This window comes from Zootoca vivipara, chromosome 2 (genome assembly GCF_963506605.1).
Source record: "Zootoca vivipara chromosome 2, rZooViv1.1, whole genome shotgun sequence".
Lineage (NCBI taxonomy): Eukaryota > Metazoa > Chordata > Lepidosauria > Squamata > Lacertidae > Zootoca > Zootoca vivipara.
Window position 1 is genome coordinate 51334294 of NC_083277.1, and position 27795 is coordinate 51362088.

The 27795-nt window shown below is 44.4% G+C and overlaps 1 protein-coding gene across 2 annotated transcripts in view; it reads right to left on the reverse strand.

Moving 5' to 3' along the window:
* Positions 1–19671: 19671 nt before the first annotated feature.
* POC1A (POC1 centriolar protein A) overlaps positions 19672–27795 on the reverse strand; it is a 29121-nt gene continuing 20997 nt past the window's right edge. Inside the window, exons 10-12 of one of the 2 annotated variants that reach the window (XM_035106121.2) lie at positions 26327–26386; positions 24420–24602; positions 19672–19985 (exon numbers count right to left, since the gene is read on the reverse strand). In XM_035106121.2, the coding sequence (XP_034962012.1) occupies positions 19887–19985; positions 24420–24602; positions 26327–26386 (342 nt within the window). In that variant the 3' untranslated portion in view covers positions 19672–19886. Of the gene's footprint in view, positions 19986–21711; positions 24603–26326; positions 26387–27795 lie in introns of those variants that run through there. The other variant, XM_035106120.2, reaches the window with a different exon arrangement.

Consider the following 27795-nt stretch of genomic DNA (forward strand, 5'->3'; position numbering starts at 1 on the left):
GGCCTGCTTTAACAGGCAGTGTCAGGGAGCTTGCTTGGCTGGGCACCTCTAGTTTGTGCCTGTTTTCTTTGTGTTCCTTGCATGCTGCTGAAATGCCAAACACAACCCTGACTCAACTTGCGCTGGTTGGGTGTCTCCATATGGATAATTTGAGCATTATCACCAACACAATCCCTGATGGGGGGCTCGTAGTATTTCCAGGGTTATTGGGGGATATATTTGCTGTTTTAAATGCCATTTTTTAATTCTCCAAGCTGTGTGTTCTCCACTCTCTTCCCAGTCTGAACACACATCACATAGGGTGGCTGTTTGACCAATGTAGTGGTGATAGCATGGTTGGTATAGAGAACTGCTTTAACTTCGTTGGACTGGTCATGTTGTGCAGATGCCTGATGATCGGCTTCCAAAGCAACTACCCTATTCCGAACTTAAAAATGGAAAGCGTAATGCTGGTGGTCAACAAAAGAGGTTTAAAGACTGTCTCAAGGCAAATCTTTAAAAATGTAGTATAACACTGACAACTGGGATACCCTGGCCTGCGAGCGCTCCAGTTGGAGAACAGCCTTTACCAAAGGTGTCATGGGCTTTGAAGACACTCGATCTCAGGACGCAAGGGGAAACATGCTAAGAGGAAGGCACGCTTGGCAAATCCACACCGTGATCAACTCCTGCCCGGAAACCAATTTCCCCAATGTGAAAGGACGTGTGGATCCACAGTCACTTACGGACCCATTGTTAAAACCGTGTTTATGGAAGACAATCTTACTCGAATACGAGTGATCGCCAAAGAAGAAGAGCCATAAAAAGAAATATTACATGCATTTAATTTGCAGTTCTGTGTTGGGAATGCCTCGCTGGAATTAGTTACTCCAACAACATAGAACATCACAACATAGGAAGCCACCATTGGTTCATCCAGTAAAATGTTGCCTTAACTGACTGGCAATGGCTGTCCTGGTTTCGGTTGAGGGACATTCCAAGCTCCTACTGCAGATGCCGGGAATTGAATCAGGAACTTTCTGTATGCAAAGCAGATGTTCTGCCACTGAGCTGCAGACCTTCCTCCCATAACGGAGAACTCTAATGGCTATTCCTATCCAGTTTATCATTCCATTTTTTATTATTAGTACAATATCAACTCAAAAAACTTCATTTTCTGATGCATTAGAATTCTTACATTTCAGCACATACTCACGCACCCTTAACCAGAAGTGAAGCAACTGCCACAAATATTAATCTTAACTTTGTAACTGCTAAGCACTTCCAACAGTTTTGTTCTGACATTGCATTGCTACGTCTACGGAGCAAAAGGAAGTCCTTCGAATGCTTCTCTTCTGAGATTGGGGTGGGGGAGGTTGGCTCTGAAACGGTCCGTCTGACATTTCTTTTCAATTCCTCTTGAAGCGAAAGGAATTCACTTCGATATTTGTGTGACTGACAAGCTTTTGCGGAACCTCATGAAACCATTTCATAAAGATGTTCCCTATTCTGCCTTTCAGGGGACTCAAAACTTTTGGGTCTTCTTTTCCCTTGGAGAAGGTAGCCCTGAAAACAGAAGTGTGGTATCTGATTAAATACAGAAGCATTCAATTTCTCAAGCACAAAGAGGACCTCCCCTTTTGAGGGGTGACTGTACCTCTGGAATCAAACACATAGGTTTGTATGAGGAAAATAAAAGTACATATCTAGAAGTACGTGTAGACATAATTGCATATCAAAAACAACACATACAGTACTAAGCAAAGATTTGCAAAGATTAGTTTTGTGCAGTAAATTGCACCACCTTGGAAAGCGAGTAATCCACAAAGTGTACTCTAGCTGCAAATATGTTCCTGCTGTGGAATAGACAAATATCAGTTATAAATTGAATTTCAACATGTTGGCACCTGTTTTGAGGGGGTGGCCAGGGGGAATCCAGTAACAAAACTTTTTCATTAAGATTCTTGAGCAGTTTCCCATAATTGCCTTTTTCCTTCAGTAGAAGAAGATGGGCCATCTTGTCTAGTGATGACCAATTATGGGAATGACTTGTCATCATTGCTGGTGTTTGACAGATTGGCAACACATTTTGTATTTGCAGGCTGAATGGTGCAGCTATTACTGAGAGGCCTGCATATCCCATAACTGTTGGAATTAGGCTGCACAGAGCTGCAGTTACCCAGAGGCCAGAAATTGCCCTTGGAATTAAGTTTCATCAGCTACTGACAGAACTGGAATTACCATAACTTTCCTGAATTAAGTTGCATGGTGCCGTAATTAGTGGTATGGAAGGAATTTCCCTAAGAATGAGGTTGCTACTCTTGCAGCCAGGACAGACATTTTCCTGAACAGACTTGCCAGAGAAAGCAAAGGTATTGCTAATGTGTTGTGTTACACCTGTGACCATGTAGAGCTATGTGGAGTGATGGAATTAGAAATGAATACAGTATTATATGAGTTGTTTTGTAGGGGCAGCAATAGAATCAGTGACTGTCTCTGTTGGGGAAGATTGGCACTTAGTTTGTCACTGGCCAACGTTATACATCCAAGACCCTTGTCAAGTGTGTCGCCACTTTCTCATGCCATTCCCTTTCTTTCTTTCTTTCTTTCTTTCTCCCTCCCTCTGCATGAATTTAGTTTCTGTATACTCTCTGTGCTTCTTAAATGCTTGTGAAATGATACTTCCTGAAGACTTAAGGTTTCTGTTTATGGTCTGCACAGCTTCCCCATGAATGATTTAAACATTGGTTCTTCCATTGTACATGCAGCTCATTCTGCTGCCTTTTGTCAAAGTTCGGACTTTGTATTACAGGCAGCTCTCAACGTATGCAAGAGTTACATTCCAGGGTTAGTCCATAAAGCCGAAATCACATATAGTCAATACATGCTGGGTTCAATAGCAGGTGGGATTGTCAAAGTATTTTTTGCCAGACACCTGCCTTATTATTATTATTATTATTACATGTGTAAAGTTGAACGTGCACAAGTTAAATGCACATAAGCTGTGTGTTACCTGTATTTTGTACCATACTCTATTGCAGCATTTCATTCTTATGGTAAACCACCCTGAGCTAAATGTTAAATATCATGGAACTACAACATATGCAATCATTATATGAACTACTATTTTAGAATTAGTGCCTGAGTTTGCCTTTTTCCTCTTCCCTTCCTGTCCTTTTTCCCTTGTGTGCGTCTTTTTATTATTATTATTAAGTAGGTGAGCAGGGACTGTCTTAATAAGCTGTATACAACCTAAATAGGTTGTATGAAGAGAGGAATATAAATGCTCTAAATAAATAAATAAATATGTAAACCGACAAATTATGTTTTGGTTTAGGGAGTGATTTCTCTCCAGTCCCTGGATGAAGATAGTTCTTAAGTTTCCCTATAAGGAAGAGCAGTGACTCTGCTTGCTTGAGTAAACTTCGCCTCTATGGAGTAGGCTGCTGTTTATGGTCTATCAAGCCTGTTAAATTGCACACTGAAAGAAAACCCAACATCAGTGTACAGTCAAATGATATCTCCCATAGGAAGCATGAAGTGGTGTCTTTTAAAAACCCTCCCATTAAATGGATTCTTAAGCAAAGCGATTTCCGTTAACTGGCTCCTTAAATCAACTGAATTAAATCAATATCCAAACCATGAGGTTTCTAGATCCAGGTCCATTCCTCTCCCCCCCCCCAAGCTTCTAATTGTGGAGGTTTCACTTACATAAAGTAGCAGCAGGTTTAATGGGCTGTGCAGCCCATGTTTCCAAATAAAGACAAGAGGGGAGGTGAGGGGGGAGGTTGCTAAGTCTCCTCCTGCAGTCCTTAACAATCTAATGCGAACAGTTGCTGTGGGACTTCAGGTTGGCCTGTTAATTGCTTGGAGTCGTTTAACACGACACACACGCTGTTAAACATCCCCACCTCTTGTTCCAGACAGAATATGCCTCGCTTGTCCCTATTGTTCTTCGACATTTCAATTACCGACATTGGAGGGGACAGGAAGTCAAACTACCGTATGTCTGTAGCGCTAACCTACCATGTTGAGCAGGAAGGGATTGCACAGTAGGTCTGAGTCTCTTAGGCTTGACTATCAGAAGGTCGGCGGTTCAAATCCCTGCTATGGGCTGAGCTCCCATTGCTCTGTCCCAGCTCCTGCCAACCTAGCAGTTCGAAAGCATGCCAGTACAAGTAGATAAATAGGTACCACTGTGGCAGAAAGGTAAACGGCATTTCTGTGTGCTCTGGTTTCTGTCACGGTGTTCTGTTGTGCCAGAAGTGCTTTAGTCAGATGACCCGGAAAACTGTGGACAAATGCCGGCTCCCTCGGCCTGAAAGCGAGATGAGCGCCACAACCCCATAGTCTCCTTTGACTGGACTTAACTGTCCAGGGGTCCTTTACCTACTGTCAGGGGTGCTAGCTCCAGGGGGGTGAGTCCATTTGAGGGGGCCCTACATTTCTGGGATTGGGGCCAGGGGCGCCCAATGCCTGAAAAGTGTGAATGCTCTTCCTCCTCCTGCTGCTGCCGCAGAGGGGAAGTAGGGTCAGAGCAGTAACAAGAGGAGAAGGAGGAGCCACCAGCCATTGAAGCCATGCAGCTGCCGCGTTCGGCTCCACCCCCAGGTCCTCCTAATGTCCTGATGTCATGTGCACAACATTGCCCCCCATCTCCTGAATCACCCTCTTAAGTTGACACCCCGGGTACTGCCAATGCAGGGGCCAAATGCTCAAATGAATAAAATGAGTGCAGTAGGACAGCTTGGAACTGTAGCCTTTCTCACAACACAAGCACAGTCCACAAACAAGACCTCAAAGGGGCACTTAATAATATTTTTTTAAAGCTGTGGCTCCAGGTGGATCGGAATTGAGAAAATGGCTGCTTTGCATGCAGAGGGTCCCTGGGAGGAATGGGAGAGTCCTGCATCAAACCCCAGAGAGACCCTGCCTATCAGGGCTGGAAACCAGGGAGGGCAAACTCTTGCTTTGCCGGACTCCAGTTCCCATCAGCTGCATAGCCAGCATGGCTGATGATCAGAGGTGATGAGAGATGTCATCCAGAAACATATGAAAGGCTGCAGGTCTCCCATCCATGGTGTAGGCCAGGCATAGGCAAACTCTAGCCCTCCAGATGTTTGGGACTACAATTCCCATCATCCCTAGCTAACAGGACCAGTGGTCAGGGATGGTGGGAATTGTAGTCCCAAACATCTGGAGGGCTGAAGTTTGCTTATGCCTGGTGTAGACAATGCAGAGCTAGGTAGACCAGTGGTCCATTCTAGCATCTTCCTATGACCGTGGAAATAACAAAATAACATAAGGGGGAAGGAATGCATCTGTTTTCAAGAGGCTGCCTGAGAGACTTCCATAAGCGACCTGAGGATAGCAACAGCATACCTTTCCCCCAGAAGGTGATGCTTGCTGCTCTTCCTTTCAGTACATACATGGGATCCAAAACCATAGATTGCCTTGAGTTTCAAGAGGCAAGATATAAAGGCAAGTAAACAGATAAAAGAGGGAGCATGAGAACCTCTGCAAAGGTTCTCACATATGTAACAACAAAGCACCTTCCTCACTTAGGACCATGGGCTCTTCTGTAAACAGAATAGCTGCTACCTTTGAAGTTTTTTCTGCTGACTCTACCTTTTCTGCAGTTCTATAGAGGGGATCTTGCTGGAGGCTACAGTTGAACCTGTAGTCAGCGGGTAAAGTTTGTGAAGAGGGTGAAGTCTGTATCATGTCTGTGGACCACAGTGTTTGTGTTGTGCCAGCTCTGTCTCACAGGGCCCCTTGACATGCAACTGTAGCACAAAGAGAGTACCCATTGTCCAAAACTTTATTATTACTATCCAAATCGCTTGGGTTATCTGCAATCACTGGCTGTCCCCAAAATAGGTCCATATCAAAATAATCTTATAAAAGCAGCTGACTGAGAGATCGTGTCAGATGCTATCCAAACCGTTAAGGCAAACACTGTTATGCTTACAGGTCCTAAACTGCTTTTCGGCCGTAAAAGCTGAAAAGTGAAAGCGCAGTAATATCTGTTGGGAGGAGAATTTACTCAGCCTAGTCTGTTTACTCAGCCTAGTCTGCAGATGACACAACCTTGATGGCAGAAAGCGAGGAGGAATTAAAGAACCTTTTAATGAGGGTGAAAGAGGAGAGCGCAAAATATGGTCTGAAGCTCAACATCAAAAAAACCAAGATCATGGCCACCGGTCCCATCACCTCCTGGCAAATAGAAGGGGAAGAAATGGAGGCAGTGAGAGATTTTACTTTCTTGGGCTCCTTGATCACTGCAGATGGTGACAGCAGTCACAAAATTAAAAGACGCCTGCTTCTTGGGAGAAAAGCAATGACAAACCTAGACAGCATCTTAAAAAGCAGAGACATCACCTTGCCGACAAAGGTCCGTATAGTTAAAGCTATGGTTTTCCCAGTAGTGATGTATGGAAGTGAGAGCTGGACAATAAAGAAGGCTGATCGCCGAAGAATTGATGCTTTTGAATTATGGTGCTGGAGGAGACTCTTGAGAGTCCCATGGACTGCTAGAAGATCAAACCTATCCATTCTTAAGGAAATCAGCCCTGAGTGCTCCCTGGAAGGACATATCGTGAAGCTGAGGCTCCAATACTTTGGCCACCTCATGAGAAGAGAAGAATCCTTGGAAAAGACCCTGATGTTGGGAAAGATTGAGGGCACTAGGAGAAGGGGATGACAGAGGACAAGATGGTTGGACAGTGTTCTCGAAGCTACGAACATGAGTTTGACCAAACTGCAGGAGGCAGTGGAAGACAGGAGTGCCTGGCGTGCTATGGTCCATGGGGTCACGAAGAGTCGGACACGACTAAACGACTAAACAACAACAGTCTGTTCTTTAGCACTTTTGACATATTAGCAGATCGTTCTTTTAAATCTAAAAAAGAACAACACGTGGCGTTTTCATGCCAGGGTTCCATCAGTTTAGGTTATAAACTTCTATCCTTTGTAGAAGCATTCCTTCTCAGACTGAAACAGTAAAGGACAGCTGAAACCCAAAATCCTACTGAAGTCAATGGCAGATGGCTGGTTTCTTCTTCCTCTTTTTCTTCTTCTTCTTATATGAATTGTATGCATTCTTCTTTGCCATCCTCATCTCAGAATGAATAGGTGGGCATAACCAGAGATCAAGGTCCAGATTAAACCAAGCAGTTCCTCGGGCAGAAGCCACACAATGCCTTTCGCTGGCACAACAGGGTTTTCCCCTTCTCTCTTCCCCTGTGCTCCCCCCAAAAAATAATTTCCTCGGGGGTGTGGAGGATGGAAAATTGCACAGGGTGGGGAGGGGGATGAGCGGGTAGATCTTTCCATCAGGAAAGCAGAAATGCTTCTCCCAGCATAGCTATCTGCTTAGAGCTATGTTGAATGCTAGGACCCAGCATTCAAATGACCAAATGACAAAACACCCCAACCAGAATGAAGCAAAGTGAAATATGGCGCCATTAATCCAACTCTTTGTCCCTGCCATTACAAATGGTTGCTTTGAATGGCATTGACATCTGATTGCCAGCCTACACATGATAAGCTGGTGGACAGAAGACCTAACTTAAATTTTGCAATACAGTTCTCCAGTAAATGTATCTATTGGGGGGGAATGCATGTATTTGGTGGATGCTAGCATAAAAATGCATATATTGGTGAAAACAGCATATTAAAATGCATTATTCAAGGCAAATGCACATTCAAAAATGTGTATATTAGAGCAGCACTTAACAATGTCAACCAATTTTTATAAGGATTTTGTTTTTGTTTTTTAAATAGTTGCAAGCTGGTGGAGAAGTGTGATGAACGGAACATAAGAATGGAAAAACGAGAAACCAAAATGGACAGATTCATGTACTTCCAAGTCTTTTAGCAAGTACATGTAAAGAACAAATGTAACAGATATTACAGTTCCTTGCATGGAGACAAACTGATTGGTGGATTCTGTAGCAGTTTTTTTTAAAAAGCAGATTATCTGTTAAAAATAAAAGGAAAAAATGTGGCATGGTGTTTTAACGCTATATAATGGGGAAAGAGACTTCTGGTGGTTTAGATCATAAGGTCCTCAGGACAGGTACCTGGTCTTTTATCTCTTAAATTACATTGCAAAGCACCATGTAGAGTGACAGTAATAGATTAGTACTCTGAGCACATAATGGCTCCTGCATGCTGGTGTTTATATAGCACAAATCACACACACACACACCCCATATTACTGACAGATGCTTGGCAAATTGCAGGCTGGTGATTTTCAGACCTAAATACTCACAAACGGAATAGCACAGAGGGGAATTAATGTTCTGAATTTTGCTTACTGCCATTCCCTGAACTGGAAGAGAAATGAATGGTCTGGAGCTGATCTATCGACCTTTATCCATTTCCATCTGTCTGGGACCTTTGGCTGGCTTGGTGACCTTCCGGACAAGTCTCTCCAATTCAGCCCTGAAGTTCACATAACACGCAGAGGATCGAGCTATCAATGGCAACACTTGCGATGGCTGTATGAAACCTCTGGGTTCATAGGCGGCATGTCTCTGTATATTAGTTGCTGTGAGACAACTGAGGGAGAGGGTTATTATTATGCTCATATCCTGCTTCTCATGAGCAAGATGCAAGTTGACCATTGTGAGAAATGGGATGCTGAACTACACCAACTTTTGGCCTGATCAAGCAGGCCTCTTTTTGTTCTTACTGGGTAATTGGTCAGTGAGGCTCCATCAAACATCAGTTACGAGTGGCCATCGAGCCTTCTCAACTTTTCCTCTCATGAACCTGAATTAGAGCAATCAGTCAGCCACTGTTGTGCTTGGCTCAGCTCTGCAGACTCGAGTTTCTTTTTTATGCAGGGAAATATATTACTTCACCCATCAGTATTTACTACAGATAAGGAGAGGCACAAGAAAATGTCTGTTCTGCCTTAATGCTATAAATAGAACTTAACTTTCAAGGATGTGTACTTTAGGGTTATACCTAAAAGGCAAAAACGGGGGGGGGGGGTGTCCTTGTGCAAATGTACTATTTTGGAAACAGCTTACATCGGTTTTAGGAGGAGAAGTGGCTTTGCTTCTTCTCGTGAATGACTGAAGGCAGCAGAGCAGCCAACTTTTTTTGGCAAGCGTTGAGCATGTCACATCAAAAGTATGAAACTGTCCCTCAAGCACTTTCCTGTGCAGCTGTGTTGATACCATTTTGCCTCAAAACTAGTCTGCTTTTCTGGAAAGAAGGCAGCAGCAGGGCACAGAAATGGCCACTAAGAATGCAGGTCACACTCTCTGCCACAGAGATGCCCTGGGACCCTCCTGAACCTGTTCAGGTACACCACAGTCTCCTGGCACCTGCTACAGGTTGCCCCAACTCTATTCATTATTTTCATTGCCATGATCTTACACTTTGTCTACTCCCCACCAGCGTAGAAATCATATATCGAACAGATGAAAAGCTTTTCAATCTGAGTAGGCTGATAGCAAAGAGTAAGGTTCCCGTAACGTCTTCCGTCATAGAGCTTCAGTATGCTGATGACAACGTAGTGTGCGCACGCTCAGAGGATGACCTCCAAACCATCCTAAATATCTTTGCAGAAGCTTACAAAAAGCTTGGCCTATCACTCAACATCCAAAAAACCCAAGTGCTGCACCAACAAGTACAAAATAACCCCTCTGCAGCGCCACAAATCCAACTCAATGGTGTAACGTTGGGAAATGTTGATCACTTCTCCTACCTAGGCATTTATCTTTCCACAACTGCCAACATTGATGCCGAAATCCAGCATCGCCTGAGCTCTGCGAGTGCGGCTTTCTCCCAATTGAAGTGCAGAGTGTTTGAGGACCGGGACATTCACAGGGAAACCAAAATGTTTGTTTACAAAGCTATTGTACTACCAACCTTACTGTATGCCTGTGAAACATGGAACACTTATAAACGCCATCTTCAACTCCTCAAAAGATTCCATCAATGGTGTCTCTGAAAATTTTTAGACATCACTTGGGAAGACACTGAGTTTCTGCATGTCCTGCAGTTGTTTACTATTAAAAAAGCAAATACTTTCTGGGTGGAATAATGGTAGCAATTCTACTTCATACTCAAAGCCTCATCTACTTCCTTATTCTAAGTGCATTTCAGAAGGAGTTTCAGTTACACCCAACTGAGTGGTGATGAGGTTCAAGGATCGGAGAGGTTCTTAGATATATAGTGTTAGAACAGGACCAGGGGACCTGTGGCCCTTCAGATGTTACTGGACAATAACTCCCATCACTGCAGACTATTGGCCATTGGGGATGCGGGTGGCGCTGTGGTGTAAACCACTGAGCCTCTTAGGCTTGCTGATCAGAAGATTGGCGGTTTGAATCCGCACAATGAAGTGAGCTCCTGTTCCTCTGTCCCAGCTCCTGCCTACCTAGCAGTTCGAAAGCACGCTAGTGCAAGTAGATAAATAGCTACCGCTGTGGCGGGAAGGTAAACGGTGTTTCCGTCATGGTGTTCCATTGCACCAGAAGCCGTTTAGTCATGCTGGCCACATGACACGGAAATCTGTCTGTGGACAAACACAAGCTCCTTTGGCCTGAAAGCGAGATGAACGCCGCAACCCCATAGTCACCTTTGACTGGACTTAACCGTCCAGGGGTCCTTTACCTTTCTTTACTGGCCATGCCAGCTAGTCCAATAACATCTGGAGCAGGGCGGCCCAACTTTGCAAACCAAGAGTACTTTGACACAGAACCCGCAGGCTCACTGCCTTGCCATGTGGGCTGGTGGGGAGCGAGGCCAAAATTGGACGCCTTCATCATAGCTGCCAAGTCTCCCTCTGAAAAATGCAGGATCAGCAGCGGCGTGGCACCGGAAGTCGCTTCTACGCAAGTCTGGACATGCGTAGAAGCAACTTCCGGTGCTGCCCAATTTCCGGTGCCCAGACATGGGCAGAGCAGCACCAGAAGTCGCTTCTGCACATGTCCAGACATCCGTAGACGCGACTTCTGGTGCCGCTCTGCCCTATTCCCAGTGCCCAGATATGGGCAGAGCAGCACCCATAATGGAGCCTCCCTGGCAGGTAGGAAATCTGGGGGATTTCGGGATTTTTTTCGATTCGGGATAACAGCGGGAAACGGATTAAAATCCGGGGGTTTCCCGCGAAAAACGGGAGACTTGGCAGCTATGGCCTTCATGCTGCCTTCCCAAAGTGGCTAAGCAAAACAAGGAGCTTGGGGAAGGAGGTGCAAAGCTCTGGCAGGGTCCTAGAGCCCTCCCACCTCCTTCCCAATGCTAGGAAAGAGCTAACTAGGCTTTGGGAAGGAGGAAGGAAGGAAGGAGGAGTCTAGGACCCACCAAAGCCCTCATCCCTCCTTCTCAAAGCCCAGTGCCTTGCTTCCCTGGCTTTGCAAAAGCAGTGTGAGGGCTGCGGTTGGGGGGTGGGGAGCGTCAAATGTTGCTGGAGGCAGCAAAAAAAAAGGTGTTGAGGGCCACATGTGGCCCTCAGGCCATGCTCTGGACCACCATGTTCTGGAGGGGCACAGGTCTGTCATCATCGCATTAGATCGTGATGGGATTACCCTCTTCCATTAATCCTTTAAAAAAGGGATATTAAACGTTGCACTGTATGTTCAAACTTAAGCCCTGTGCAATACGCTCCTCTGTCTTTCCAGTAAAGGGTGCGACAATGGAAACTTTACTGAGAGTTGCAGACTGCATGTTTTCTTAGGCCCACACTAGGGGAAGTCTGAATGGAACAGATCCCAGACAGCTGTTAAGAAAATACTCACAGAGGGAGTGTAAAAGGGAAGTGAAGCAATGCTGAACTCCGTCCAAACAACCCGCATGGCAAAAGTATTACATTAACCCTTTTTTTGCAGGCAGGTCTGCTCCTGTGTGACCCATTATGGGGGTGGGGATGATGCTGGTTGGTTCCTGGCCAAATTGAAAAGGAGGAAGAGGAAAGTGAGGTGGATGCAGGCAGCATGGTACAATTAAGGAGGATTTAAAGCGATACCTCTCCACCCCCCACCCCCGAGATGGATGCAGGCGTTGGAAGATAATTATTATGCTTTGGAAACAAAATAGGGTATTGCGACAGCAGTCGCGTAAGTGGGCCCTAGAAGATGCATTGAGGCCAATTCATTTTCTCAGATGAAAATGTCAGGGTGAGAGAGTCTGGGGAGGCAGAAAGGAGGGAATGTCCTCAAGCAGGATTGGAAACCATGGATCAAAACCAAGATTTAGGAAGAAAACAGACATGGTAGACATCAGGGTCAGCAGCAACACTCCGAATCTTTGCCCCATGCTGGGCCCATTTCCACAAACCATTAAGCAGGCTAGCAGTACACCTGCATGAGCCGATTACTGGCATGCTGCTAAGTGTGAATGGGCCAAACTCATGTAGTAAGTACATTTATATGTGACAGCGTTCCCAAGGAATGTGTTCGCATGCAAGGATTTAGCAATGGCAGCTGCTGAAGCGCTCCCTCTTTCCCCATCAAAGGTGTGACAAGCACAATGATGTCCTATGTTTGTAGAGTTGGCTTGTTCTTGCTCTTGTTTTAGTATGCATTTTGTGTTCTCATTTTGCATTTTTATGTTGTCAGCCGCTCTGTGATCTCCGCATGAAGGGCGGTATACAAATTTAATAACTAATATACAGTGGTACCTCGGTTTAGGAACACAATTGGTTCCGGAAGTCTGTTCATAAACTGAAGCGTTCATGAACTGAAGCGTACTTTCCCATTGAAAGTAATGGAAAGTGAATTAATCCGTTCCAGATGGGTCCGCAGCGTTCGTAAACCGAAAATTCGTAAACCGAGGTGTTCATAAACCGAGGTTCCACTGTAAAAAATAACAACATGAAATTCACCCTCTGCACAGCTGCTGCACACTGGGCTGACATCTTCATGTAGCGATCCACCATTTTGTGGTCATTCAGTGCCTGTTCAGACCCTTTAAGCATATTTGTGATATTGGGATTTACCCTAATGTGAGTCACTTTAGGTAAAGGTAAAGGGACCCCTGACCATTAGGTCCAGTCGTGACCGACTCTGGGGTTGCGCACTCATCTCGCATTATTGGCCGAGGGAGCCGGCGTATAGCTTCCAGGTCATGTGGCCAGCATGACAAAGCCGCTTCTGGCAAACCAGAGCAGCACATGGAAACGCCGTTTACCTTCCCGCTGTAGCGGTTCCTATTTATCTACTTGCATTTTGACGTGCTTTCGAACTGCTAGGTTGGCAGGAGCTGAGACCGAGCAACGGGAGCTCACCCCGTCGCAGGGATTCGAACCGCCAACCTTCTTATCAGCAAGCCCTAGGCTCTGTGGTTTAACCACAGCGCCACCTGAGTCACTTTACACTTACATTAAATTGCATTTGCCATTTTGATGCCCCTCCACTCTGTTTAGATTTTTCAAGCTCTTCACAATTCCCTTAAAATAAATAAATAAATAAATGAAAATGCCCCGAAACCATTTAGTATTGTCACTAAACTTGGCTACCTCACAGCTTACCCCCCAACCAGAATAGACTTCATAACCAGTCTATAATTTCAAGATCCCCTTTTAAGAACTGTTACATTGGCCATTCTCCAGTCCTCCGATATGTAGCTATTTTAGAAGATGAGCAATTTCACATTCGAGTTCTTAAAAGAATGGTCAGGTGGATGCCATCTGCACCTGGCAATTTGTCAGTTTTTCATTTAGCAATAAGGCCTGGAACTTTGTTGCCTGTCGTCACTATTTGCCTCAGCTCCTCAGATTCCCTTCTTGAGACAGTTCAGGCACAGGGAGTACTTTATATTTTTCTGTGAGGATCGATGCAAATAATTCATTCACCTCCTCTGCTATTTTCTTTCCCTCCATTAGCCCACCTTTGACTCCTTTGTTCTTCAAAGGTCTATACAGTGGTACCTCGGTTTATGAACACAATTGGTTCCGGAAGTCTGTTCATAAACTGAAGCGTTCATAAACTGAAGCGAACTTTCCCATTGAAAGTAATGGAAAGTGGATTAATCCGTTCCAGACGGTCCGCAGAGTAACCGTTCATAAACTGAAGCAAACTTTCCCATTGAAAGTAATGGAAAGTGGATTAATCCGTTCCAGACGGGTCCGCGGAGTACTTAAACTGAAGCGTTCATAAACTGAAACATGGGTGTAATTGGTTCCGGAAGTCTGTTCATAAACTGAAGCGTTCATAAACTGAAGCGAACTTTCCCATTAAAAGTAATGGAAAGTGAATTAATCCGTTCCGGATGGGTCTGCGGTGTTCATAAACCGAAAATTCATAAACCGAGGTGTTCATAAACCGAGGTTCCACTGTATAACCTTCCTAAGCTGAGGTCCTGTAACTAATGTTTTTAAAGAATTGTTCACTGTTGGGCTTTGTTTTTAGGAATTTGGTCCCGATAGTCTTTTTTTTTGCACCATTTTGTATGCTTCTTTTACTAAGGTTTGTGTTCTTTTTTATCCGCATTTGGACATTAATTCCATTTTCTAAAGGGAGCCTTCTTACCATTCAAATTTTCTTGACTCCACTCAGGAAACTATGCTTACATCATCTTGGCCCTGGGAGCAACTTTCCCCAAATACAATATATTCTAGCTACACTTTTACTATTGTGGTTTTGAGGAACCCCCAAGAATTCTGGAGAGATTTGACTCTCTTGACTTTCCCTTCCAATTGCCTTTTTGCCAATCTCTTCCAGTTTCCTGTTCTGAAATAAAAACTGAATGTGATAGATTTTCTTGGCCATCGCCCACTTGCATTTGAATTTGATAGCACTGTGGTCACAGTTCCTAATCAGTTCAACAGCAGATAAATCGTATCCCAAGCCCCACTCCCAGGAGATACTTGTGGCAGCCCCTCTGGTCACATCCATGAACCTCTGTTATAGAGCAGCTACCTAGATCAGGCTTCCTCAACCTCGGCCCTCCAGACGTTTTTGGCCTACAACTCCCATGATCCCTAGCTAGCAGGACCAGTGGTCAGGGATGATGGGAATTGTGGTCTCAAAACATCTGGAGGGCCGAGGTTGAGGAAGCCTGACCTAGATCTAGAAGTTGTACCCTTTCTATGTGCAGATAAACAAAATGTGGGTCCCTTTTACAGACTCAGGCTGCAAACCGATCCCTTTCGGATTCAATGGGCTTACTCCCACAGTCACTGTTAAAGAAGCCAATTTGTGCTGGACAGCTGACCTGTATATAGCCCTACAGTCATACTCAGAGTGCTGCACCTTTCTGCCAATATAATTATGAATTAACCGTGATGTTGCTTTAATTTAAACTCCCAGACAGGAGGAAAAGTGGGCATTGCTTAGAGACTGCTATTTTTCACAGTGTCAGAGTATGTTTTAACATGTTCCATGCCCGTAACAGCCAAAAATTCCCTTTGCTTCAGCCCTCTGGCATATGTAGCTTCCCTGGGGACCAATCTGAATAAAAAGAGCTGTTACTAAAATTTTAGTGAGGTCATATGTTTGGCAAACCTAATAGCAACATATTAAACTGCTTTTTTTAGGAACTTGGCTTAGTGATTGCCTCCCAGATCCTTAACCCTTTCTCAGCTCCTCCCAGACCAGCCACCCAGAGCAATTCTCTTTAAACGATCCGCTCTCACTCTTGGAACGTTTAACCCTGGAATTTGCAACATACACCCCCTCAACCATCTATTCCATTGCTTCCTACACCAGCCGTTTTCTGCAAGATGATCACAACAGATGTTTCATTGTCAGGAAGAAGAGCTAAATACAAGGAGTGAGAGTGTATTTATAGCTCCCATGGATAAGAACATTCTGTTTAAAAGTTCTGCCGCAGTACAGAACAACAACAGGAAAACCCCAGAAACCCAGAAGACAAAAGTCAGAGGCTGATGTGCATTATAAGGAGTGAAATAAGTATTTGATCCCTTTGCAAAAGATGACTTAGTACTTTGTGGCAAAACCCTTGTTGGCAATTACAGAGGTCAGACATTTCTTGGAGGTGGCCACCAGGTTTGCACAGATCTCAGGAGGTATTTTGTCCCACTCCTCTTTGCAGATCCTCTCCAAGTCAGTAAGATTTCGAGGCTGATGTGTAGCTACTCGAACCTTCAGCTCCCTCTACAGATTTTTGATGGGATGAAGGTCTGGAGACTGGCTAGGCCACTCCAGGTTCTTCTTCTTGAGCCACTCCTTTGTTGCCTTGGCCGTGTGTTTTGGGTCATTGTCATGCTGGAATACCCATCCTCAACCCATTTTCAATGCCCTGGCTGAGGAAAGGAGGTGCTCACCCAAGATTTGACGATAAATGGTCCCATCCATCGTCCCTTTGATGTGGTGAAGGTGTCCTGTCCCCTTAGCAGAAAAACACCCCCAAAGCATAATATGTTCCCCTCCATGTTTGACGGTGGGGATGGTGTTCTTGAAGTCGTAGGCAGCATTCCTCCTCCTCCAAACACGGCGAATTGAGTTGATGCCAAAGAGCTCGATTTTGGTCTCATCTGACCACAACACTTTCACCCAGTTCTCCTCTGGGTCATTTAGATGTGCATTGGCGAACTGCAGACGGTCCTGTACATGTGCTGTCTTGAGCAAGGGGAACTTGCGGGCTCTGCAAAATCTCAGTCCTTCACGGCGTAGTGTGTTACCAACTGTTTTCATGGTGACTATGGTCCCAGCTGCACTGAGATCATTGACAAGTTCCCGCCATGTAGTTCTGGACTGCTTCATCACCATTCTCATGAGATGAGATCTTGCATGGAGCCCCAGGCCGAGAGAGGTTGGGTTATTTTGTGTTTCTTCCATTTGCAAATTATTGCACCAACTGTTGTCACCTTTTCACCAAGATGCTTGTAGCCCAGTCCAGCCTTGTGCAGGTCTACAATCTTGTCCCTGACATCCTTGGACAGCTCTTTGGTCTTCATCATGGTAGCTACTTTGGAATCTGCTGGATTGATTGCTTCTGTCGACAGGTGTCTTTTGCACAGGTACTGTAACAAGCTGGGATTACAGGTAAGAACTCTCCCTTACACCAGGTGCTTCTAATCTCAGCTCGTTACATACAGTGAAGATACAAAGTAGCCTGACATCTGGCTGGTTGATAGGGGATCAAATACCTATTTCACTCATTATAATGCACATCAATCTCTGACTTTTTGTCTTCTGGGTTTTTCCCTGTTGGTTATTCTGTCTCTTACAGCTACAATAAACCTACCATTAAAATTATGCACTGGTCATTTCTTCGTCAGAGGGCACATTTAGCAGGGGATCAAATACTTCCCCCCCCCCTCACTGCACTTGCTCTCTCTCCAAACTAAACAAGGATCCCATGCACAGGGAACTCCGGAGCATAGCTGCCAAGTATTCCCTTTTCTCGCGAGGAAGCCTATTCAGCATAAGGGAAAATCCCTTTAAAAAAGGGATAACTTGGCAGCTATGCTCCGGAGGGAAAGATATGAAAACCACTCCTGCAAGCAAGGCTTTTTGCACAGTACGCAAATGGCAAAGGAGAAAGATTAACTCACTCAAACCCTTTCCCCGTCATTATAAAATGTACAGAGGACAAAACGCATTTGCCATGGGAGGATGCCAAGTTATTCTCACATCTGGAGCTCATGCAGTCCCAAACCACCCCTGCTTCCTCCTTAACCCGCTTCCTGTAATGGGCAAGAACCCCCAGGATAAAGTGTTTCCAAAACAACACAACAACAAAAATGGCTTTCAGAAGCCAAGCAGGGAACAAATCTTCTCCCTCCCCTTTTTTATTTCAAGCCATGGAAGCAAAATAACCTGTAGTTTCTTAACAGACTTTCTGAGATGGTGGGAATACAAATGAAAGGTGGTGTGGGTTTTTTAAAAATGGAATTGGATTTTAAAAAATCCCCCCCACATGGAAATGGTAAGGTCCAAAGAAAGACTTTGAAGGTTTCAGCAAAACACAGACCGATACAGGCTCCCATGGAAAGCGATGCAGAGAAGAGATATGGTTCCAGGAAATATAAAGAGTGTGAGTGTGAGATTTGAATTTCTATCCACAATGTCAGGTGGGGGTTGGGATAAAATGAGCGAAATCAGTGCAGGTCAGTCTTTGAAACCGGCAACACTAATGGTCCCAAAGCTAAGATGAGGAGCAAATAAACCTACATAGAGATTACTTTTATAGTAACAGTGAAACCACTGACTACTAGTCCCTTCCTATTCTGCTTAGGTAACCATCAGACACTTAGGATCACATGAATGAAATTCACCATCAGGCTCTTTCCTATGCCAGCTTTGCCCCAACTTCTAGGAGGGGCAACAATAATCTGGCAGGGAGCCGTGTCTTGGGACTCCTTTCACATGACCCAGGGCTTTTGGTGTCATCCTTACACTATGTGAAAAAGCTGCACTGCAAGGTCTCCCATGCCACAGCTCCAATGTATGCAAAGGTGATGAGGGGGATTATCCACCAGGAGTATAAGTATACTTATGGCAACAGAAATCTATGATCATGAACATGTGCCAGTGTGGTGTAGTGGTTAAGAGCAGTGGACTCGTAATCTGGGGAACCGGGTTCGATTCCCTGCTCCTCCACATGCAGCTGCTGGGTGACCTTGGGCTAGTCACACTTCTTTGAAGTCTCTCAGCCCAGGGGTCCCCAAACTACGGCCCCCGGGCCGGATGCGGCCCAATCGGCCTTCCAATCCGGCCCGCAACGACCCCCGCCGCCCGCTGCCACCGCCCGCTCTCACGGCGCGCGGCGCAGCGACGATCTAAAAAATCAGCAAAAAATCGCCGAAAATCCTTTGTGCGCATGCGTATGGGCCTCTCCTGACCCGGAAGAGGTCATTTCTGGTGCACTTCCGGGTCGGGGGAGGCCCATACGCATGCGCACAAGCGATTTTCGGCGATTTTTCCCCCCACCCGTGTGCATGTGCGCATGCGCACGGGCGCGCACTCCCCCGCCCTCCGGCCCGCTGCGCGCGCACTCCCCTGCCCTCCAGCCCGCCGCGTGGTCGGCGCGGCGGGCACCGGCCCGCCGCACGGTAAGTCTGGGGACCCCTACTCTCAGCCTCACAGAGTGTTTGTTGTGGGGAGGAAGGGAAAGGAGATTGTGAGCCGCTTTGAGACTCCTTTGGGTAGTGATAAAGCGGGATATCAAATCCAAACTCTTCTTCTTCTTCTTCATGCATGCAAAGCTGGCACGGACTACACAAATACACATGTAGAAAAACAGACAAGGCATCTGACATTACTTAGCTAATGTTCATTTTGTTTTTTTAAAAATGGAAACCATTCTGGATCTGACTGCTTCATATGAATTAAATGTGTTATTTTCTGCTTCAACGAACTGTAAGAGATATATAAAGATCCTACACGGCGGGACTGCTTTGTGCAGGTAACATTCAAATTTTAAGAGGAAGCTTTTTAGCAGTACCTCCCAGAAGTGAGTCACATTTCTGCTTGAAATGCTTGCAGAACATTTGGAACGGAGTCCTCCTCCTCCTCTTCCTCTAGTGCTTTGGGAATTCTGCATCTGAAGGGAAACTCCCACACTGTTCTCAGATGCACAGAGACACATTATTTCAAGAAGTCTACAACACAGGTTCCAGAAGCTTGTCATTTCCAAAACAAGGCTGTCTTAATTCTTAACAGAGCTGCTCTGAGAAGCAAAGCCAGTGTTACTTTAAAAATGAACAACTCCTCAACACCTGGAAATGCGAATCAGGGTAGTAAAGCCAAGCATCACAAATGACCATCGTTAGTAAGAAAGTTTAATCTGAAAAAAGTATATATTTACAGACACTATTAAGCTGTACAATTCATTCTAATAAAATAGGAAATGTTTTCACTTTACAAATCAGCCACACAATATATGCTGAGAATGCACACGCACACACACACACACACACACACACACACACACACACACACTAACTAACAATGCTGGCTGCCGTCAGTTCCCCAGCGAACTCAGTTGGATTTACTTTCAGCAATCTTCTGTTGATTCTCAAGGCACTCCTTCAGCTTGTCTTCAGTTAAGGTTAATCTTTGTTCTAGAATGGAAACAGTCTGCAAAAGGAGAAAGGCAACAGCGGAAAGGTGTTGGAAGACCTTAGCATGCAAACCTACCACCAGGGACAAAGCCAAACTCGGTGGGACTTCACTCTGAGCAAATATGCCCAGGATCAGGGTATGCGGCACATCTTCTATTTATGCATTATGGGCTGTTTTGCTGCCTTACCAAACAGCCTTCCAAAGAGAATAATAACAAGCACACAAAGTTACAACAGAACTTAAAATGTCTACTTTTGAGATGTAGAATGCTGGCATAACATGGGAGCAAAGCAGCTTGTTATTTTCAATTTTAGACACAAACTTCTTTTTTGTGATCAGGGGGAGGGAATCATTTCCCTGCAGATCATTTCCCTGCTGATCTCCACTATTTCATGCCACAATTAATTCCCAACCAAGAAAAATAACCTTAATTGAAAGGATTCACCATAATATTGTCCTGCTGGGGGAAAAAAGTCACTGTGTGAAAGAATGTCTTGCTTTTACTGTACACTAATTAAAGGACTACTGGGTCTGAGCCACAGGGAAGGCAGGGATAATTCCCCCACCACACACCCAACCTGTATCCTCCCATTCATTGATACTACTGCATCAGGCACAGCGAGAGGTGAAAACAGGGCTGGTGTCCTCTTTCCCCAAGCAAATATAGCCTCCAGCCCTCAAGACTACAAAGCCAACAACAGATATACCCCCATTCCCCAATCAGGAAACTGTGTTTCCTGGGATGAAAAGGTCACGCCCTTTCGTAGAATCCTAGAACTGTAGAGTTGGAAGGGACCACGAGGGTCATCTAGTCCAACCCCCTGCAATGCAGGAATCTTTTGCCCAACATGGGGCTTGAACCCATGACCCTGAGATTCAGAGCCTCATGCTCTACCAACTGAGCTGTCAAATCTTGGGTTTCTGTCTGGCATGGGGAGGTAGTTTCTTTGGCCAGGGTGGGGCAAGTGACCTGGGAATTACTGAGTAACCTGGGAAGGAGGGTGGGCTCCTTTTCCATGGGTTCACCATCAGGAGTGACTGGCAGGTTCTTCCTCCCACTGCAACATTCCATGTGGTGCTCTAATCTGTCCCATAGGAATGAATGCTAGCAATTCAGTTATATGAAAGAAAAGCAAGAGTAATAAAAAAAATTTTTAAAGAAATTATTAAACAGAAAAGTAAGAGTCCATACTGAGAGACAACCTTGGGGTGGTAATAGCCTTGGGTCTTGCTAGCCAGCAATCCTAGTGCTTGGATTGACAGGGAGCTTGCCTCCTCTTAAGTGTGCCCCACACAGACTTAAAGCAGAAGAATGGGAGCAAGTGAGAATCAAACCAGATCTGCCTAGCCATTTCCTGGGTTCCATTTCTTGGTCACAGGACCCTGACAACTGGTTTTTATGGCTATCTATACAGTGAAAGTATTAGAAGCCAAAGAATCACAAGTCGTATACAACCTAAAACTGGCTGTCACCCTTCAATAGATAGATAGCAAACTGCTACTTCATTGTGTGTTGTAATAATAATAATAATAATAATTTATTATTTATACCCCGCCCATCTGGCCGGGTTCCCCCAGCCACTCTGGGCGGCTTCCAACAAAACAGAAATTCTAAAATACAGAAAAGCCTGGGAGAAGAATATTTTTGCAAGAGGAGCTGAATGATGTTTGCAGGTATGTAATATTAGAAGAGCAATCAGGGCCGGCTCTAGGTAGAGCCCTGGTGGCGCGGGGTGTTAGGGCGCCGGGCCGGTAGGCGGGGCGCTGTGCGGCAAAGCCGCGCGGAAGCCATGCTGCGCCCTGCGAGGGCGGGGGCGCCAGAGCAATCTCCGCCCCTCAGCGCCAGGGCGCCCGACCTGCTTAAGACTGCCCTGAGAGCAATTAAGGCATCCAGCAATAACAGCCTCCTTAATCCATCTGAAGCCTCCTATGCATGATAAAGGCACATATTTACAGCAATCATATTAGAACCTGACCCTGAAGTTCAAATGTAGAAGGCACATGTATATACAGCTAAACCTATATATTTCAGTACAGCGTGTTAGGTATTGGGGCCCTCTGCTGGTCCTTTTATGGCACTGTCCAAAGGAATGCCACAGTAAGAAATCTCTGATAAGTACCAGGTGTGAATTTGTGCAGTTAATATGGTTTTTAAAGGTTCAAAACAGGATACAAGTTGAGGCCTATATATTCACATTTAATGCCATTCTAAGCACTGGTGAAGGAACTGTAAAAGAAGTGTGAAAGATCATTTACCCAGTACATTTAGTATTTATACAACACTTCCTTCAAACACTGTATCATATACACTCTCAGTAATAGTCAGAAACACCCTGTATGGTCGGCCAATACAGTGGTACCTCTAGTTGCAGACAGGTCCATTCTGGGGTGCCGTTCGCACTCCAAAAAGTCTGCAACTAGAGCAGCGTTTCTGCGCAAGCGCGTAGTGCAATACAGCGCTTCTGCGCATGTGCGAAATGCGCAGAATGCTTCTGTGCACACGGTAAAACCCAGAAGTATACACTTCCGGGTTTGCCATGTTCACAAGCCAAAAAGACGCAACATGAACCTAAGGCAACATGAGGTATGACTGTATTATCATCCCTATATTACAGAAAGGAAGTGGGAGAGGCATCCCCATGGCTGAGCAAAGGTCTGAACTGGAGACTTCCAGATCATAACTAACCATTTCAATGCACTAGCGGCTGCCAGTGGTCAGAGCCTGACCCAAGAGACAAGGCGTTCGATTATAAGGGAGCCCTTCTGCTACATAAATCTGCCAGATGGAATACTGTCACTCCGGGATGCCACACACAAACACCCCTACCTATCAACTTCTGTTTGTCTAAAGTCAATTCTCAGGTGTCAGCCGCCTTGATCTTTTTTGTAAAGGCAAGGTGGGACAAGAGCAGTTTCCAACTGCTGTTACAAATAAAAGTCTGAGCAACTGGGACCTGCCATTTTAGTTTCCCATAATGTCCTCAACATCGTTTCCCTCGAGTGCTGCTACTGCCAGGTATGCTCCTCTGGCAGGCTTCCCTGATAGCAGCAGCACTAACAAGCTGGCCTGCCACACAAGGACTATAACCACTTGGAAGCACTCAACTGTAATCTCTGGGCCACTGAATTTCCAGTTCTGCATTCTTCCAGGAAACGTTACCTGGACTAGCCTCCTGGCTGGTAACTCCAAGCAAGAAAGATCTCACCATAATGCTACTGTATTTAGCAATTGCAGAGACCAGGACCGGGGTGGACCTAAGTCTCTTTAATGTGATATTCCACCAACTCGCTCAGTCGCTGTGGAGTTTGAGATATATGCTTGACTTGTCAGGAAGTGCCCATTCAGCAAGATAGAACAAGGCAGAGGCTGCTGACAAAATGAACACTTCAGCTAAAGTGCAAAAATTGGAATTGAAGAAGCAAGGCTGCATATGAACATCTTGCTGTGCGGGACATAATACCACTACAGCCTCATCATTGCTAAATAATTAGTGTCTGGCAGATGGAAGCTACTTAACAGAATAAAAACAGTCCTGCTGTTATCATGTACACAGAAACTCCACTTGACACTTTTGTCTCGGTAGGAAGCGGCCTGTTCCACAGTATTGCCACTGACCGCAACTGCAGTCTTCCACCACAGTGGTTTGAGAATAGGCCAGTGAATCTTAATTCAAAAAGAAATTCTATCCTGCCATCCCGGTGCACATGATGGAACGCAAGGCAGCTCACAACACAAAAACACCACAATTAAACACACAATAAACATGAACTGAGTTCCTTTTTGAAGAACTGCGCATTCTATGTTTTGTACAGATCTCCCCAGATGCAGAATTCAAATAAAGCAACGGAATTAGAATAAAGCTAGCTGCATACCAATGACAACTAGAGGGAAAGAGTCTTTGTCTGCCAAAGAGAGAAACTATTCTGAGCACAATATCCCATTTTATAATTTAGAGGAAGCTGGTGATACTACAAATCCATGCCTCACAACCTTCCAAATGGGGCCAACCGCACATGACGTTTTTTTTCCTTTACTAAGATAATGCCCTTGTAGGAGAAAACACGCAAGCTGTCATTTGTGAAGTTCAGTACAAATGTTTGTTTTGCCATGAACACTGTTCCTAGGGTCTCATGGGCCGTGCCTCACCATTTGTCCCCAATGCTAAATCAAATAAAACTTGGGCCGATAGGAAACACATGCTGAATTATGAGATACAACATTTCCTCTATTTGCGGACTAGACAAGTAGAAAAGGACTTAAGACACATCAAAGAAGAATTGGTTGAGAATATCTTTTGGGATATCCCATTTCAAGGCATCCATTTCAAGGACAAGTCTCAAGTAGTAATTCCTTTTAATACCTGCTCTATCAACAAATAATGGGAGGAAATGCAGAAGTTTTATGACCCTATTAAAGGTTTCATAGAGACTCCTGAAAGTATTGCATACCTGAGTGAGAACATCCAGCTGTCCCACAATATGCTGGAGGGTGCTGGCAAGGCCAGTCTCGTCAATTTGTTCATGTTGTCTTCTGGCGGATAAAAATTGTTCATGTTGTCTTCTGGCGGATTCTGCCGTTTCAGTTCCTTGAATGTGTTTATCTGTAACTTCTGCAAAATCCATCTCTGATTGCTAGAGGATGAAAAAAAACAACCATTGCTTACCACATTCAATGAAAACTGGCGGAGTGGGTAGGTGGAGACTAGTGGAGAGAGACATCAGCTCAAATGAAATACACAGTTAAGGATCATGTGCATCAGAAATTCAGAGAAGGGAGGCTGCTCAAGTCACTGTACTGCAGCTGTACTGCTGAGACCCTCCAATGTGTTCATGGTGGCCATGAAAGCTACATAGTAATGATCGGCAACACAGACATTCTGCCCATAAGCCATCCCCACCCACCCTTTTCCCAGTGCAGCATTTATCATTTAATTAAAGTAAGTAAAAAAAGTGAAATATAACCACAGAATCAAAAGGAAGAGCAGGCAACTGATATTTTTATACGCATCAAGAAATTTAGAAGCCCTTGGCTCCTCAGTTTTATGTCAGGGGAGAAACATTTCTCACGCCCCAAGGCACTTCGGATGATATTTTGCACCTTTAGATGAATATAACTCACATATGTTTCAGTGAGAAGTATATAATTCTGATAAATATTAAAATACAATGTAAAGTGTGCATTTATTAAATTACAGCACAGTCTTTTCCTAGCCTACTGGATACAATAATTCCTCAATGTTTCTTGTCAGGTGCACAGGCCAGGAGAGTCCACCTACAACAAATGTGGAATTTGGAAAGAAGCAGGTTCAAATCCTAGCAAAGGACTATTTCCCACAAAAGGGGAAGAAGATCATTTGCACTGTTTCCACCATAACAGGAGATTTATTCCTGCAGCGAAGGATACTTAGACAGCTGTGGCCTCTAGGATTTTATTAATCATACTTGCAGGCAGAAGCCTGCCCTTCAAGTATTCCACTGTTCACTACAAGCAAGCATAGGTCCGTAACTCATAGAAGGCTAAGTCATAGTTTAGCTACATGCATGGGCTACAAAGACTCATGTGCTGCCTCAGTCTTGCACAATGCCCTCTTCTCTCTTTTCCCCAATGCTAGGGGAAGACTTTCACAGTGTCTACTTTCAGTTTCCACAAATCCCGGCTTCTTGTTGCATATGAAGCAAAGATGATGGTTCAAAACCAACTCATGGAAGTTTCAATACAAGCTAACTTCAAGCCATGGGTTATAATGTGGTTGTCTGAGCAGAGTTTGCTTTAGGTCATAGGCAATGATAGGATTTGTGGAAGCTGACAAAAAAAAAGTCTATGTAAGTCTTCCTTCTGGCTGTGTAGCAGGCTAGAGAGGGGGCCGTGTGCAATTTTCAGGCTTTGCTTGGTCTCATTCTAGCTTATGTATGTAGTGCTAAAACCATGACTTAGCATTACATGCGAACCAACTCAGAGCAGACATTTGATTATCGTTTTCCGTATCGTGTGTTTCTGTCAAGGTCAAAGTCAGTACCGTGTTTCTCATATTATAAGACATGTCTTATATTTATTTTTTCCTCAAAAAAACACACTATGGCTTATTTTCAAGGGATGTCTTATTTTTTTCCTCCTCCTCCTGCCGTGGCCAGCATTGCTGCTGTGCCTATCACTATGTCTTATTTTCGGGGTATGGCTTATATTCCTTGAATGCTTAAAAATCCTGCTATGGCTTATTTTATGGGTATGTCTTAAAATATGAGAAACAGGGTAAGTGAGGCTGTGACAAAGCTCTGTCAAAATACTTGCGAAGGCTTGCCTCTACTCATCACAGTAACAGGAAAAATCCCCTACAGAGATGTTTGGTTTCGCTTACCTTTTCTTGTCTGTAAATTCCAGATTTCTGAATCTCTCTACTGCCAGTATCCATTGGTTTCTACAAGCAAGCAATCCAAGAGTGTTATGTTATTCTGCATTACCTGAGATGTGACACTCGATGCACCCTGAATATTCCCATCTGTCTCTAGATTTTCAAAAGTTAGCTACCTGCACACTGACTTGACCTCAATGTCACAGTGCAAAGCAGTGCCCTGGTGTCCAATTCAACAGCCCCAAAACTTGGGGTTCTGCCCTGCAAGATTGTTTCAAATAATGCAGTAAAAAAAATGAAGACTAAGTGCTTTCACCACTTATTCTCACGAGTTGTGACATTAGCCACTGCTCCTCAAGATCTAAGTGGCTTTCCCCATAATTTGATCCTGAAGAATAATTTCAATTGCCTTACTAGAGCTATGGGAAAGAGGGTGATAGAACAGCAGGGAGTTTAGTAAACATTTCTTAGCAAGCAGCTGCACTGTGAGTATAAAGAAAGGTCATCCAGGATTACAGTCCTAAATGCAAGGGGCCTGGCTTCTCCATAATGGGCAACAGACCCACCATAATAATAATAATAATAAATTTATATTTATACCCCGCCCTCCCCAGTCAAAACCGGGCTCAGGGCGGCTCACACCAATTAAATTACAATAAAACATAAAAAGCAATTTATTAAAATACAGTATTTTAACTTCCTTTAGTTCCCTTGAGGCTTCACATAATCTGGACACAAATAAATCTTTAAAAGGTATGACATAAAATAAAAGCAATCATAGATTGTCCAAGTGAAATGGCTCCATTTAAGAATTTTTCAACTTGCTCTGATTTAAAAAAAGAATAAAAATAGAACCCTCCAATAAAATAATCAAACGGGTATTCTGAAGTTCAGCCTGAGAATGACTGCATATTGGGGCATTTCAGAGTTTCTCTAGCCCTCTGGTAAAAAACTAAATATAAAGAAAGACATGTAAAACTGACTCAAGTTCTTCATTATTACACCTATAGTTTACACAAGTTTCAAAAGGGGGCTTTCCCAAGCCTTTTAAGAAGATCAGCCCGCACCCCAAAATCACAGTAGCGATGATCAAAAATAATGCTAGCAAACCAATATTTGGTTCTATCTAGACAGCATCATAAAATCAGTGCCAAAGCCCTTAATTCTAGCACACACTTAATGTCATTCACAACTTAAGTTTCTAGCTTTATTTTTCAATGAAAGAAGCTGGAGCCTTCAGACCCTTTCAGCCAAGCAAACACACATACATGTGCATGAAGACAATGGCACTCATTCAATGATTACCAAGCCACAGAAATAAAAATTAAATTCAAGACACCTTTCAGAGCGTGCTCGCAGCCAATATGCAAAATTCTAAACAGGGACTATTTAGAAGGGCTACTGTATAATTACACGAGTGCAGAAAATAATCCTATTTTAGTTAATTGTTCCTGTGCACAATTTGAAGAGCACAA